This window comes from Natator depressus, chromosome 1 (assembly GCF_965152275.1).
Source record: "Natator depressus isolate rNatDep1 chromosome 1, rNatDep2.hap1, whole genome shotgun sequence".
NCBI classification, from domain to species: domain Eukaryota; kingdom Metazoa; phylum Chordata; order Testudines; family Cheloniidae; genus Natator; species Natator depressus.
This window is the reverse complement of record NC_134234.1, coordinates 167224296-167241157: the sequence shown is the minus strand read 5'-3', so window position 1 is coordinate 167241157 and position 16862 is coordinate 167224296. Positions and strand designations below refer to the sequence as shown.

Genomic DNA, 16862 nt, shown 5'->3' with positions numbered 1-16862 from the left:
CTTCCTTCAGTAGTTTGTTACAATGATTAAACACCCTCACTGCAGAAATGTCTGCCTAGTTTCTAATTTGAATTTGTCCAGCTTTAACTTCCAGCCACCAGGTAGTATGCCTTTCTTCACTTGATTAAAAAGAGTCCATTAGTATCCATTATTTTTGTCCCACAACTATGGGGTGCGGAAAGAAAGGCACAGAGAGGTAAAGCAACTTGCCTGAGATCACAAAGTAGATCACGGCCAAGCCAGGGATAAATCCCAGGCCCTGGTCAGTACCCCATTTATAGGGCACTTCGTTTTTGGGTTTTATTTTATTTTATTTTTCACAGGAATTGATCAGTGTTTATCACAACAACAACAACAACAGAAACAGGTGAAGATCGGTGGAAAAAACTAGTAAAAAAGTATTCAGTAGATTAATGCTTTGATTAATGAAATTCAGCGTGGTTTGCTGCAGAACTAAAACAGAACTCAAAACACCAGGCCATCTCCGAGTTTAAGAAAACAATACCTCTCCAATCCCCAAATAAAACTTTTAATTTAAACAAACAGTTTACCGTTGTAGACTTAGAACTAATAGCCTATAAATATTTACATTTAATAACTGGGCCATACCATTTGAGGGTATACACTCAACTTCATCCTTTTCTCCTGGTTTTTGTTTGTTTTTTTTAAAACTTTAATACGCCTTGTTTTCTGAAATGTATTCTGACACATTTTTGTTTTCCTCCCATTTTTGGGTGTCAGCTCTTTAAACAGCATCTGCTAACAGCTTGAAATGTGTATGAGAGATTCATCAGTACATTCAGATGCACACACACTTCAGAGCTTGTGTGCATGCCTGTTTGTTTATTGTGTGCATCTTCTAATCTAATACATAGCCTTACTTCAACAGACAGCTTTGCATATACACACACACAGACTAATGTATTATCATAATACATTATCTCATGCAATGTATTGTATTTTCCTAATAAAACAAGTTATTTTTATATATTTGAATGATACAAAAGTAAGGTGAAAGTTGGAAAAAACAAATAATCCTTTTTGTAAAATCTGCGATTTTTCTGGTAAAAATCGGTTTAAACTAAAAATGAAGGCGCTTACCTATCTATTAGATCACACTGCCTCCCAGGTAGTTGGGTGGAGTGCCAAGCATAGCCAGTCACCTGTTAACCAAGGCTGATGGTAAAATGTAATGGCATTTAGAGGATAACTTCCTGGATTCACATGTTGAATTTGAATCTCTCAATACAGAGATGTGCTGTATAGACCAAAACTTAAAAGAATAAGCATGTGAGGAATCTAATCATGAATAATATGGTGAAAGAACTTTAAGAATGTCAAGATTTCACTAGCTTGATACTAAATACAAAATCTCATAACTGTTCCAAGTTCTTAAACACCTCTCAGTTATACACTGTAGTGCCACCTAGTGTACGCATTTAACAGGAAAACTTAGTGTACATTAGTTTAGCTCTACTGAAGTCAGTGGAGCTACACTAATTTACACTGAGGATCTAACCCTCCATACTTCAATTGTCACATTTCCTTTAACAATCCAATTTGGTCTTTACTATTTTTGTTTAAATCTGAAATAAACACTGACCTGTTATGCTGAAACATTTCTAATGCCACTTTTGCTTCAACGTGCAATGTTTCAAATGGCAGATCTTTGTGAATTAGATTGTATGCTTCTTTTGTAAGAGAACGGAAGTTGTCCTTCAAATAAAAAAGTAGACTATGTTACCCCTGTTCTTGAGCTGCTCTTTAATACACATTGTATGTATAAAAAACATTGTAACAAGCAGTAAAAATGGTAAACAACAAACTTTTAAGGATACTCATAGCAGATCTATAAATTCCTACAAATATATCTATCAGCAATAGGCATGGTAATGATTACTGTTGGTAGGACATTACAGTTATTTTAAATGGGAGTGGCCCCTGCCACTGAAATCAATGGGTGTGTTTTCATTGACTTCAATCAATATTGCATCAGGCCCAAAGAAAATGGGAATTCCTTATTACCCATGCACTCCCATTTCCAAATTTTTAGTGAGACTTCTAATTCATTGGAAGAGCTTCCACAAGCTCCTCCAAACATACTATATGCATAGACATTATCCTGCCACTGCTGAACACTAATCTGGCTAATCCCTGGCTAGTTTTCCAGCGATCAATCAAAATCCCACCTGGAAGTGCCCTCTTTACTAACAAATTCAAAAAGTGGACGTTACTGATACATCAATAAATACAGAACTGATTGCCCACTCCAAAAATCAAACTTCAGTACTCAGAAGACATTTGCAACAATCAAAATATTTACTGGATTGAGAACCTGAAGATGACTCACAACTACCTTAGAAAGTTTTTCGAAGTGGGCAAGTTAAACTACAGCTTGCACTGAAGTGAAATTCTGTATTTTGTTAACATTGCCCCCTTAGCCATACATCTTTTTTTCCCCTCTTCTGGTGAGCATGCATTATAAGAAGAAACACCTGCCCAGTGAAATATATTTGTTTTCACTTAACCTCACAAGAAGTCATGAGGCTTGATTAAAGGTCTAAACAGCTTTGAGCCCTCTGCTTAAACATGCCATATAAATGCAGACTATTGAGGACAATTACAGTTTAATATTTAGTACACTCATAATATTTCTAAGTAAGCATATATCACCTTCTCCATACTTGGAGAAAAAAAAAAAACTGTGCTAGCTACAGCCATCTTTAATTTAATGGGGCTCCACATGGGGGCAGAGGTTTGCCTGGAGTAGTCAGGTAATAGGGGTCTCTAAACTGTTGCCACAGTAAAGCAAGACTGTTCCCATTTTAAAAAAAGAGAGGTCACCGAAACAAAGGAGGAGTAAACTATAATACACCTCTACCCCGATATAACGCAGTCCTCGGGAGACAAAAAAATCTCACCATGTTATAGGTGAGACCATGTTATAACGAACTTGCTTTGCCCCCCTCCCCGTTCCTTGTTTCCTGACCGCCCCCTCCAGAGACCCCCATCCCTAATCACCCCCAGGACCCCACCCCTGCTCCCCGACTACTCTGACCCCTATCCACAACCCCCACCCCAACAGGCACTCAGCGGCAGCGGCGGGAAGCAGAGCAATGCGGCCCCAGCCCACTCCACTCCACCAACTCCCAGCGGCGGCACTCCGCTTCCCACCGCTGGTAAGCGCGGGGAGGTTGGGGAAAAGGATCCCCCCTGCACTCACTGGCGGCAGGAAGCGGAGCAATGCAGCCCCAGCCCACTCCGCTTTCCTTGCCCCCGGCCCCAGCCATGTTGCTGTGTGTGTGTGGACTGGGGTGGGAGGTCCCGCATTCACCTGCGGTGGGAAGCGGAGCACCGCGGCTGGGAGCTGGCAGAGTGGAGAGGGCTGGAACCGGGCTCCTCCACTGCTGGTGAGTGCAAGGGGGATCCCTTCCCCCAAACCCCCTCCCCCGAGCGACACGGCCGGGGCCAGGGCGAGGGAAGCGGAGCGGGCTGCTCCTGGCCCCCCACTAATCCCCCAGGCCATTCTTGGACTGTGGGTCCCCCCAAAGTGCCCCCCCACAGCACCTGCCTCCCAGACCCTTCGGGGGGGGGGGGGGGAGCCTCTGACCGCCCTTGAGACCCTCTGCCCCTTTTCCAACCCCTCAGCTCCGGCCCGGCACCCTTAATACGCAGCTCAGAGCAGCATGTCAGAGCTTTACTGTGTTGTATGCGAACCCGCATTATATCAGGTCACATTATATCGGGGTAGAGGTGTAATGACTTTTCAGAAGACAAATTGTACTTACTTCTGTTGGTTTCCAGTCATCAAGCCTGCTGTCCAAAACAACATCATAACAGAAAGCTCCAGAGATCACTGCAGAGCCAGAGAAAATGCTGTTATTTGTAACAAAGTATACATTTTGTTTCATGGCCTCAACATTTTTACAAAAACATTACTAGTCTGAATAAATAAGGGCCAAAACAAGGCTGTTTCTGTTATAGAAATATAGCAAGGATCACAAGCTGAAATCTGTGGATTATAATCACAGCTGGTCAGTTTGGGTTTTATAAAACCCAAATGACAGATTCTGTTTGTCTCTTAAATATTCACCCCAAAAATATGTTCCAGGTATTTACAGTTTTTATAAGAGCATGGCAGTCTGTACCCACTCATCAAAACAGTTTTTTTCTGGATAAGTATGACATAAATTCAGGCCCTCCTCCTCTCTGAAGTATTTCTGCACTTTTCATTTGTACAGAGGATTGTATTTCTCAAAGGTGCCAGACAGACAGAATATAATACTGAAGTCATTTATTTATCCACAGAGGAGGTAACACAGGCAGCAGCAACACCATTTCAAACTCTGACTACATACTGAGGTATGAGGAGACAGCATGGTCTCCATGCACATTCATTCAGTCCTTGGCCTTTCTGCCTAAAAGCCATTTGGAGTTATGGTATGTTATATCAAACCTGACAGTCAGCCTACCAGCTTCACACGTATCAAACACCTAAGGCTTGTCTACATGAAGACTTTGTGCGCAACAAGCCAAAGTGTAACTGTACTGCGTACTAATCTGCCACACACGAAGTCACGGTGAGGACCCTGCTATGGCACATTAAAAGTTTCAGAGTGCACTTTGACATACTGTCAGATAGCCAACCAATTTCAGGCTTCGCTTAAGTAGCCCAAAGATGAAATGCTCTCTTCCCAGCAGTCTGAATATATATTCTTAACAATAAATATGAAAACCTTTTGCTTATGTCAATTTAAAATTGTAAAAAAATTCAGACTACAGATTAGCAGAAATTGTCAAGGCTCTTTGCTATTATGCTTAACTATTACAATAGTCCCCCAATATAACTTGATATTTTATATGAGTAAACGTTAAAGGAAATTTCACACAAACATCAGTTCATCATATCCGACACTGGTTGCTTTAGCTTATCATACAAGGTATAATTTAAAGGTCCTGTTCCTCATCTTAAAAGCCCTAAATGGGCTTGGAGCCAGTTATGTCAGAGACCACCTCTATTTCTGCACTGTGACAAAGCAGCTGTGATAAGCAAAGACACTTCCAACTGAAAGAGGCGAGACTACACCTCAGACCGGTCTGGGTCACTGTATCCTTAATGGAGGGTCCAAAACTGTAAAACTTGCTGCCAGCAGAAATTAGGCTGTGTCAGTCTTGCCACTTTCAGGACATGGTGCAAGACCACTTCTTCATGCAGGCATTCTGGGTGGGATTTCAAGTGTTCAGATAAGCAATTCTGAAATCCCAATTATTACAAGCACATTAGTGATGTCACTCCATCACTAGATGTTGATGTCTGACCCTTGAAATGATGAGGGAGAGGGGAAGTGAGAAGGTACAACTGGGCTGTACTCCCAGAGTACGTATTCCTTGGACATAAAATGAATGTCTAGAGCACCCAGACATTACAGTGACACATTTTAGAAATGCAGGAATAATAAATCTCTCTCATCAGTAGGAAAGAGAGCCCCTAAATGTGCTGGAATGCACCTGAACTGGGTCTATGCAAGCTTATCAACAAAAAAAAATTTATATCACCTGGCACTTCTGGAGCTCTGATCAGACTGACTGAGTATTCATCTTTGAATGCCTGCTTTAACACACATGCCATGATCATGGCACAGGAACGCCAATAGGCCTGTAATAAAGAGCATTTCAAACAAAATTTACTATACTGAAGTTGCCAATTCATGACAGACTAGTTCAGCTATTGATTCAAATAGTGACTCTTCCTTTAAAACTGAATTCCTCATAAATTTGCTAGTTTCCATTGTGCATTAGTATTTTAATAAAATATACATATTTTATCATTTATACAGTGCTACAAACATAAGCTTTACAAAATAGAACTCCATGTTCACCCTTTCGGAAGAAGCTTTGAATCAACAGTCCTGATCTTTCAATAGTCCACCCATGTGGATCTAACTGCAGGATCAGGTTCTAAGAGACAGGTCAACTGATAAAGAAAAAGGTAAAGGTAAAGAAAGGTGAGAAAACAAGGTATAAAAGATTTCAGGAAAAAAAGTATTTCAAGGGAGGGATCTGAAAGAGGATGAAGAGAATATCTTGCAGACTGTTCAAGTTGCAGGAGGCAGCATGAAAGAGAGTGGAGAGAGCATGAGGAGGAGATAAACGGAGAAGTAAGGAGGGAGGGATGCAAGCAGTAGATCAAGAGAGGAGAATTAGCAGCAAGTGAAAAGAGAGGTGTAGCGAGGTGAGATTATAGAGGACCTTGAAGGTGAGGATAGGAAGTACTAGTTACTATGTATTTAGATCTTCAGGCCTAGAGTAAGTTCTAAAGTTTACAATATTTCAAGGAAGGGGTTGAACTGGAACAGTACACAGTGATTTTGCAAGCTAGTGCTTTGCCCCAGTGACTGCATTTTGTGGTCTAAATTTTCATTGAGAAATAATTAAGATACTAACATCCTTATGGATGTGAAGATAAACTTCAAAATGTGAACCAGATGTAAACTAATCAAGTGTTTACTGGAGTCTTTAGACAACCTGAAACAATAACTCTGATGCCTGAACTGACAGTTTAAACGTCAACATTACCACCTATATTATTCATGCCCACGGAATTCAAGGAAACAGATGGATGTGGAACTTGAGTTGTAGGGTGGAGTTTAGGGGACTACCACTTATTTCTTCCAGTGTGACCCTGGTTTTAAAGCAGAGGGAACACTAACCCAGCTTATGCACTCTTCGCCAAAATGATTCTTTACTGAAGTTAACATCACTGACTAAAAATATAAAGTATTATCATTTTTAGTATGCAATATAAGTAATATTCCTCACATCATCTTTGAAAGGTATGTAGCAAGTACAATTTGACCCTTTTACATATGGGTTAATGGAAAGACAGAGTTTAAGTGACTTGCAAAAGACCACACAGTCAGGAACAGAACCGGGCAGTTCTGACTCCCAGTCCTTTGTATACTACAATATTCTTCTGTATCTATGTGTGGTCTCATGTTCTACACTTAGATTATAAGCAATTTGGAGAAGAGACTCTTTTTATTCTGTATTTGTACAGTGCCTAGCACAGAGGAGTTCTGATCAATGACTGGGTTCCCAGGTGCTCCCAAAATATAAATATAATAATGTAACAAAAAACATTCCTACATTGCAAACTAGGATTTTACCTGAATTCTTAGAACTGATGGATCAACTACATAAATAAATATATTTGGTGAAAGCAATAGATACTTACATGTAGTGACAAATCAACTCTTCTACCATATTTGAGCCAGTATTAATGCACTAAAGACATATTACAAACACAACTACTTCTGCTCCTCCTCTCGATGTCTGGAACTGTTCATAGACCCTCTTTCCCTCTATATAATGTAGAATCTTTAGTGTAGGGTTATTAGTAGGCTATAAATTTTTAGTTACAGAAATTTAGACTAAACTTATTTTATGCATCCTACTATACTTTCAGTAAAGTTTTTCAACATGGTTATTCTCAGCTACTGCAGTGTCAATCTTGTTCATATGCAGCTTGAAGGAAAAGGTTTCTTAATATCTTAATTTTCAGGCTTTAATACAACTCTTGGTTTCTCTAGAGTGCAGACTAAGATTTTGCTTTCCTATACAGGTGCAAAAATTGGTGGAGATAGTAGACTGTCCAAACAGCAGCAGAGATGAAGCCAATAAAAAATGTGTGATTTTAACAACTGCATTTTCTCATGTAACAAGAAGAGCTAGAATTTCATTCATTTCATTCAAACTAAGGCCCTAACCTACTCACTGAAGTCAATAGGAAAAACTTCAATGACTTCCTTGGGAGTTGAATCAGGGATAAGACAGGAAAAACTGCATAAAGAAATAAGACGCTGACTTACCTTGTTCACTTCCTCTGGATTTTCGTCTTTGAAAGTAAGAAACTGAATTTCACATGATTTGGTTAAAGGCCGATACATGTCCCAAAGCTCTCCATCCACAAGTGCCAATACTGATTTCTTACAATGCCATTCACTTAAGTCTAAAAAAGAAGTGAAAGAATTCAAGGCAGTGATTAACATCCCTCTAATATAGCTAAAATTTGCAATTTAGAGTTCTAAACTTATTATACCAAAATGCAAGAGTCATTGCTGGAAAAACCTTTGTGCGGGAATACTATCAGAATCCATGGAAATTAACTTTTTCCTTAAATCCCACTATCTGTATTTTATACATGCCAAACTGAAATACTATGATTGTATGTATTATTACCTGGACCACTACGTTTGTCTTTACAATGACCACAATAGTAGTATGTGCCAGTTTGGATGATAAATACATTTATCAGCAAAGTGATTTTGATACACAATGGAACAGTTTGTGATTCCATTTACTTACGCATAGCACAATTGTATGGAGTAGACAAAGCTTTGTTCATAACAAATGAAGTGCCAGGATGAGATTTGCCAACATATTTTACTTCAATCTTCTCAATTCGTGGACAGAGAGACAACTGTCTCTCTTTCTCCTTAGTGAAGAGTTCATTACGCATCTGAACAATCTCAGCTGTTGACAGTCGAGAAGCAGGAGCTGTTGAAATAAATCCTGGAAAAAGAAGTGACTTAACTAAGCAACATGCAGCTTCTCAAAATATTTCACAGATATAAATAGACTAATTAGCATAGTCAATGAGTAGAAAAACACGAGCCACTAACTCAACAAACCTTTAATTGTAATACAACTGTATCCATATTGCAATGCAACTAACTTCCAGTTCACACTTAACATTTGTAATAATCACTCATTATGCAAAAACCAGACCCTAAATATTCAAAAGTTAAACAACATAGAAATAGAAACATAGAAAGGCTAGCCTTTAAATAGAAAGGCTCAGCACAAACCTAAAATCTTACTTGTAATCTTTCAGACTCTGTATTTGAGTCTATTACAAGCCATGACTGCATCTGTATCTCTCTTTACTTTCTCCTCATGAATACATAAGAGGAATTGTGGGATAATTTTTTCCCAAAAGAACTTGTGTTCTGATCCTGTATGGAAAATCCTTGCTGCATCATATCCTGTAAACCGCCCCCAACTGCGGGAGAATAACCTGATGTTTTAAAAGAACACAAAAATCCAGGCATAATTAGTTTAACTATGCAATGGTGCCCATGAGGAAACATTCCTTTCGGACTCCTACAGCAATTGTCTTACATCATGAAATCTGAGATTTGATTACCCACACCTTAGCATGAATAACTACAAAAATTATTGTCCATATTTATCCAGAACCATTTTTAACTCAATGATTATAAATAAGAAGCACCTCAGATCACTAAATTAAATACATTAGCTAAGTTCAAGCCTTGCAAAGTTATAAAAATTTACCATCTGACATCTCAGCCTTTACCATAATAATTTTCTTGCCTATTTAAACAAATTTACTTGTCCCACATAACTGAATTTTGCAAGCTTTTGTTTTTAGTAACGAACATCTCATTTTATTTTAAAATGTGAATTTTATTATTTATACAAGTGATTCTGCATGCACACACACACCACATGATTTCCAAAACATTTCACATTCTGTAGTCCACAAGGAAATGATCCATGGATCACTGGTGATCCACAACCAAACAAAACATTTTGGAAATCAGGCACAGGGGGTTCGGAGAATATTACTCTTACAAAAAAACCTGCACAATACAAGAGCTGCTTCCAAACTCCTAAGTTAAAACATTGTGCCTAGACAGGTAAACCACGGAGTTATAACCGAGGCCGGGACCACACTAGGAATTTACCTCGATATACCTACATCTCTTGGGGGTGTGAAAAATCCACACCTGCGAGACATGTAACTACACCAACCTAACCCCCAGTGTAGACTGTGCTAGGTCAGCACAAGAATTCTTTGGTCAAACTAGCTACTGCTTCTCGGGGAGGTAGATTAACTACAGCAACAAGAGACGGGAGGGGGAGAGAGAGAAGCCAGGCTCCCGGTAGGGAGACTTATGCCTGGTGTCTGCTCAGCTGCTCCGTTCCTGGCAGCAAGCGGGGAGCCGAGAAGCCTGGCTAGGGAGCCAGGAGCTGGCTTTCTTGTCCATTTCACAGCTCCAGCATAGGTAGTGTCTATGGTCACTACACTACAGACCTGTATAAGCATGTCACTCAGGCTACGTCTACACTACCTGCCGGATCCATCCATCAGGGATCAATTTATCGTGTCTAGTCTAGATGTGATAAATCGACCTCCGAGCTGTCTCCTGTCAACTCCCGCACTCCACCGCTGTGAGAGGTGCAGGAGGAGTGGGGGGGGGGGGGGAGAGCGGCAGCAGTCAACTCACCACGGTGACGACACCACGGTAAACTGATCTAAGTACATCGACTTCACGGAGCTGAAGATGCGTAACTTAGATTGATCCCCCCCAGTGTAGACCAGGGCTCAGTGGTGTGAAAAAATCTATATGCCTGAGCAATGTAGTCATACCAACCTAACCCCGCTCCCCCACACACACGAGTGCACTATGTCAGTGGGAGAGGTGAGCTACAACCTCTCAGGGAGGTGGATTAACTATGCCAGGGAAGAGCTCTCTCCTGTTGGTGTAGAGCATCTTCATTAAAGTGCTGCATAATTTTAGTTGTAGCCTTGCCCTATGCCAAAGTGCTACAGAGGCACTGCTGTCGCATTTTAAGAGGAGACAAAGCCTCAGGTCAGCAGAGGGAAGGAACCTGGTGTTCACACCTACCACACTGCTGAAGCTATGCAAATAACACATAGCTGCACCCAACCCCCAATAGTCAGTGCAGGGCCGGGGGAGGTCACTGCCCTACTCCCTCCCCCCAAAGTGCAGGGCCCGGGGCGGGGGGGTGGCACTGCCCCTACTCCCGCGCAGGGTCGGGGTCACTCACGGGCGTGTTGGCTCCGCAGGCAGCGGGTCGCCCAGCGCGCGGCCATGGCCCAGCTGCTGCTGCTCCCTGCGGCCTCCCCCGAGCGCGCGCACCCGCCGCAGGCTCCCCCGGAAACACTGGCCGCGGCGCAGGGATCCGCCAGCCTCGGCCGCTGGGGGCGGGTTCCGAACGAGTCCTCGGCTTACCCGGCCGCGCTTCGCCGCGCGACCCTGAACCGTATCCTTCCGCGGGGAGCGGCTCCCCCGCCTGCACGCTCGCACAGTCGCCGCGCTGCGCCGGAAACCCATTCCGGGCGAGAGCGGCGCCCCTGGTGTAACGGGGTTCCCGCAGGCAATCCCATTGCATAAGCAGGTTGCTGCGTTCTGCACTCCCTGCGATTTTTAAGTTATGCCATGGCGTAGATGCCTTGTAGTGTCCCGTTTCAAGCGCAGAGAGATAAAGTATAACCACTCAGGTCCCAGTCATCAGGGATCACCTCTCTACTATATCCCGGCTTTAAAGTACATTCACTGAGGCTGAGGAAACCTTGGGATTAAAAATGTTCCACCACAAACTGCCCAATAATTTTCCTCCCACGGAAGAAGATTTGAGTCAGGCTCAGGCTGATACCTAGACACTGTCAACATAAGAAGATGATTTCGTCAACAAAGTAAACCTCTTAAATTGCTTAGACAAGTTTGTTACAATTTTGCGGTGTTCACTCATGGCAGTGATTCAGCCAGATCACAACAGGACAAAGATATGACAGACACTGAGCATGTGAGTAACAGACAATTGTTTTGACAACATTAACTCCTCTGGAAGTTAAAACGTAAGAAATTAAAAATTTCTTATACCTAAATTCACAATTTAAAAATGAATTTAGAAAACACTGACAGAGTTGCAATGAATCTGCATTCAGTTAAAGAGTTTTCCATCTTCAGAAGAAGTATGAACCAGGACTTCTGGGGTATATACTTGGCTCTATCGTTGACTAAGGCCTGGGCTACACTGTAGCATTAGATATCAGTGTACACACTATAGCCTTGTCCCGCCAATGAAGTGCCCTATTACACTGACATCATAACTCCACTTCCACTAGAGGCATAGCGCTTATGTTGGTGTAGTTAGGGCGAGTCAGTTCGTGTAGACAATGCCTTACTTATATCTGCTGTTGGCTGTCTTGACAATTTCAGGGCTGCATGCTCAGTACCTGGTTTACATGGAGCAAGGCCCATGCTCAGAAGGGGCCCCGGCCTGCTCTGCTTGCACTGTGCCTTGAGACCCCGCCAGCCCACTAGCTCCCCGCTTTCCCCGGCCCACAACTTGCTCCTCTTGGCCTTTTCGCCGGCCAGCCAAGGGCTCTTCTCCACCCTCTGGCCCCACCCGCCAGCTTCTCTCTGCCTCCTGGCTTGACCTCAGTGCACCTCCGGCTCCCGGCTGTCTCTGCTTCCCACCACCTGTGGGGCCCCATCTGTCTCCCTGGAGCTGAGCCTCCTGGGACTAGTGCAAAAGTCTGGCGAGTCTCAGACAGTGTGTGTGGGGGCTTACTGGGCCCCTCCAGGCAAGTAGGTCCTGAGGGAGCCCGGCTGGGGCAGGCCATGGCCTGGCTGATAGTGCCGCTCCCGAAGGGCCGGAGTGATTCCCCACCCTGGGACCAGCCTTGGCTGCACTGGTGGCTCAGCCCGGCAGACACAGTCACCTCCCAGCAGAGCTGGTTGGTGCGGACGGGAGGCAGGGCATGGGGGAGTGGGTCTCTGGAGCACTTGGGCTGGGGAGGTGCTGGGCTATGACAGGGCAGGGAAGATCTCTGTGTGTTGGGGCACTAGGGAGTGGGGTCTGTGTGGGGTGCTGGGCAGTTGTGGTAGAGCTGTGGGCTGGAGGGCACAGAGCAGGGGTGGTGCTGTGTGGGGTGCTGTGCATCTGTGGCAGGGTGCTGGGTGTAGCAGGTCCGGGGAGGCTCTGGCCATAGGGAATCGGGGGGGGGGGGGTGTTCTGATATTGGGGGGGGGGCTGTGTGGCATGGCATGGGCCCACCCCCAAGGGGAAGGGGCATGCTGGCAGTACAGGGCCGGGCGGGCCATTGTGTGTCTGGCAACTGCTGGTTTGTAAATAGTGCCCTCGCACTGGGCTGGGCAGAGTGGGGCCGCCCCTGCCATGCCATGCCCCTGGCCGGCCCCTTGCTCCGGGGACCAACTCTCCTGCATCATGCTCCATTGCCCCCATGGGGCCCACAACTATGTTTGGCATCAGGCCCACAAAAGGTTAATCCAGCCCTGTCAATGCTGGAGTTGTGAAACTGACAAGAAAGCGGCAGCCAGATCCCAGCTGCCTCTGGCTTCCCGCTCCCAGCTGGGCTGAACCCAACTGGCTCCCTGCTTAGGGAGCTGAGAAGCCCAGACTGCTGCCCCCTGCTCCTGGCAAGAAGCCTGTCTCAGCTTCCCACCAGGACAGGAGCACAGCAGCCGATCAGACTCTGGGCACGGATCTCCCCACCAGGAGCCTGGCTGTCCCCCCAGGCTCTCTGCTCCTTGCGAGGAATGGGGCAGCCACATTCAGCTTCTCACCTCCCTGGTCCCCTCTGGGAACAGGGCAGTCAACCGGACAACAGATGTGAATCTCCCTTAGAGGTTTTTAAGGTCAGGCTTGACAAAGCCCTAGCTGGGATGATTTAGTTGGGGATTGGTCCTGCTTTGAGCAGGGGGTTGGACTAGATGACCTGAGGTCCCTTCCAACCCTGATATTCTATGATTCTCCCTGCCGGGAGCCAGGCTTCCCCCCCGACCCCAGGTCTCGGTTCCACCACTCCCCACTGGGAGCATGGCTGTACCTGGCACGGAGCTCTGTGCCCAGACTCCAGTCAGCTGCCCCATATTCCGAGCAGGAAGGGGGCAGCCAAGAAGCCCGATGCAGCTGCATCATTCCTGGCCTGGAGCAAGAAGCTGAGGGAGGGTGCAGCCAGGCTACTGGTGGGGAGCTGTGCATGGAAGCATCTCTTAAGTCGATGGAAGCACTTCTGGTGAGGATGCGAAGGGCCAGCCTTAGGAAAAATGGTGCCCTGGGCAAACTTGTATTTTTGGTGTCTTTGGCCCCCATGGATGTGGCACCCAACCCCCATTGCCCTTGGCCCCAATGCACTCCCCACCCTCCGTTCGTCCCTAACCCCTGCACTGTGCCCCCACCCCTGTCCCTCCCTCCTGTGCCCCAATCCCTGCCCCTCTAACCCCTGAACTGTGCCTCCTTTGCCCCCAACCCCAGCACCCCATTCCTGTGCCCCTAAGCCCTGCATCCACCCTGCTGCACCCACATGGGGAAACTGACCTGGATGCACAGAGCAGCTGGCATTGCTGCTTGCTTCCCCGCCCCCCAGAACACTGCTCCTCGCCACCCCCTCTAGGGGACTGTGAGTGTGGGAGCGATGTTAGGATTGCCTGCATCCAGGTCACTTTCCCCACCTGGCCTACATAAGGGGTGGGCAGGAGAGCAGCAGCTCCTAATGCCTCACAGCACAGCCCAGGTGGGAAAAGTGACCTGGACGCAGGAAGCCCTGGCATTCCTCACTCCCCTTCTTACAGCCCCGGCATTTCTCACTCCCCATAGGGGGACACAGAGGAATTTTTTGGGGGAGCAGCATCTATGCATCACCGCTCTCTTTCCCCGCCCCCCATGTTCCTCTCCTGGAGGAAGCAGGGAGAAATCTGGGCATCCCCTCCCCCGACCCATGGGGCACTCCCCTGCCAGCCAGGAGCAATTTCTGACTCTACATCGGCAGTGCACACCTCTGTGCTTCCGCACGGCGGCCCCTTGATCATGGCGCCCCTGAGCGGTCGTCCGGGTGACCCACCCCATGGTGGTCCTGGCACCATCAACAGAAGAAGGGCAGTGTGGACATGAACAACCGCAGTAATTACTGCAGTGGCTGTAAGTTGACTTAACATAGGTCAACATACGTTTATAGTGTAGACATGCCCTTACTATGTTTACTTGGGCCCTGATGCAGCAAAGCACTTAAGCATGTGAGCAATCCCACTGATTTAAATGGGACTATTTATATTTAAAGTTAAGCACATGCTTAAGGATATTTTGCTACACTGGAGATTTGGGCAAGTCCTTTATCCTTCCTGTGCCTCAGTTTCTCTATTTGTAAAACTGAGTTGTTAATATCGTTATGAGCTGTGTGAAAACTAGTTATGGATTGAGTTAAAACCTTGTTCAAACTTATGTGTTAACATGGCTGTGACAGGTTAGGCCCTCCCCCAATCCCCTCTGCATCCGGGATGCCACCTGATGTGCTGGGGTCCCACTCAGCCCCCCGGCCCTGCCAGACTGGGTTTCCCTTGCACAGGGTTGCTGTGCTAGACTCTCAAGCCCCTTTCCAGCATACATCCTGGCAAGACCACACCCAGCTGCAGACACAGACTGCAGTCAGATCTGTGTGAGAAGATTCACCCAGCACTCACTCACCCACTGTGGAGCGGTAAACCCCAGATAATATTGTCTTATGCTGTATAGAAAGATCTGCACTGTGTAAGCTCATAAAATTCGCCCTCTCCCTCAATGTAGAGAGAGATATGCACAACTTCTTGCCCCCCCCCATTACAAATTGCACAAACTGGGTGTAATAATAAACAGAAACAAGTTTATTAACTATAAAGTCAGGTTTTAAGTGATTATAAGGGATAGCAAACAGAATAAGGCAGATTATTAAGCAAATCAAACAAAATACGCAAACTAAGCTTAAGATCTTAAAGAGACTGGTTTCAAGAAATAATTTCTTACCCTAAATGTTGTTTCAGGCAAGTGCAGAGTTTTTGTAGCTTAGAGTTCCAGTTATTTCTCTTTACAGACTAGACTCCTCTGTCTCAGTCATGACTCACTCAGCCCTTGCCTTTTCCTCAACTTAGTTCGTTTGGGCTTCTCTACACTGGTAAATTTTGTCGATTAAACTAATGTCAACACAAAAAAAAATAGACAAAAGCAAAGTCACCAAAGCGAGTCTACATTTGCTTCCTCTGTCAACAGATCGTGTCCACATTCGGGGCACCCTTGTCGACAGCATGAGCAATGCACTGTGGGTATGTATCCCACAGTGCCTGGCAACACCATCTGTCACTAGGTGTTGTGGGAAGGCAGAAACGGAGTATGGCGCATCCTGGGATGTGCAAAATGTCCCGTCCTGAACCGCTTTGTGTCCCATCCCTCCAATGGTTTCTGGCTTCCTTTCGCACTGTTCCTGACTTTCCTTTCATGCTGTTTTTCCAATGTCAGTCTTTGTAGTACGTGCCAGCATCTGCAGTGAGAGAAGATGGATCCCGCACTTCTCTCCTATGCGCTGTTAACTGTTGTGAGGACATCGCACATGGCAGCAGAGTTACTCACAAAGTTACTGACAGAGGATGAATCGCAGGCACCCAAGTGTGATTAGAACAGCAGCAACTTATCAGTGCTTTGTGCATTCACAGAGCAGATGCATTCAGTAGACCATCGCTTTTGGGCTAGGGAAACAAGCACTGATTGGTGGGATTGCATTGTCATGCAGGTGTGGGATGACAACCAATGGGTACAGAACTTTAGGATACGTAAACCAACCTTCATGGAGCTATGTGCTGAGCTGGCCCCCAACCTGTAGTGCAAGGACGCCAGAATGAGAGCTGCCATTCCGGTAGAGAAGCATGTTGCAATCGCTGTGTGGAAGCTGGCGAATCCAGACTGCTACTGATCAGTTACAAATCAATTTGGAGCGGGGAAGTCCACTGGTGGTGCTGTATTACTCCAAGTGTGCAGGACTTTAGGCAGGCACACAGCTCCATGAGCACCCCAATCATGGTGAGCGTCGGGAGTGGGGGGAAGGCGGTTGTGCATATGGACAAAACGGTCACAGCTTGCAGGGCAGCTTTGCAGAGAACTCACTCTAAAATTATCACACACTTTTTCCACAGGCGGCCAACCTGCTTGCTGACATCTCACTACTGCGGGTGAGCGGGGAAACCAGGGCACAACTACGGCAT

At 45.5% G+C, this 16862-nt stretch overlaps 1 protein-coding gene across 3 annotated transcripts in view; it reads right to left on the bottom strand.

The window, feature by feature from the left end:
- The window catches only part of MRPL39 (mitochondrial ribosomal protein L39), a 42411-nt gene that overhangs the window by 15643 nt on the left and 9906 nt on the right, over window positions 1–16862 (bottom strand). The window contains exons 1-6 of one of the 3 annotated variants that reach the window (XM_074971295.1): window positions 11061–11147; window positions 8365–8571; window positions 7869–8008; window positions 5557–5656; window positions 3789–3856; window positions 1604–1716 (exon numbers count right to left, since the gene is read on the bottom strand). In XM_074971295.1, coding sequence (XP_074827396.1) covers window positions 1604–1716; window positions 3789–3856; window positions 5557–5656; window positions 7869–8008; window positions 8365–8518 — 575 coding nt within the window. In that variant the 5' untranslated portion in view covers window positions 8519–8571; window positions 11061–11147. Of the gene's footprint in view, window positions 1–1603; window positions 1717–3788; window positions 3857–5556; window positions 5657–7868; window positions 8009–8364; window positions 8572–10875; window positions 11023–11060; window positions 11148–16862 lie in introns of those variants that run through there. The other 2 variants (XM_074971277.1, XM_074971286.1) reach the window with 2 other exon arrangements.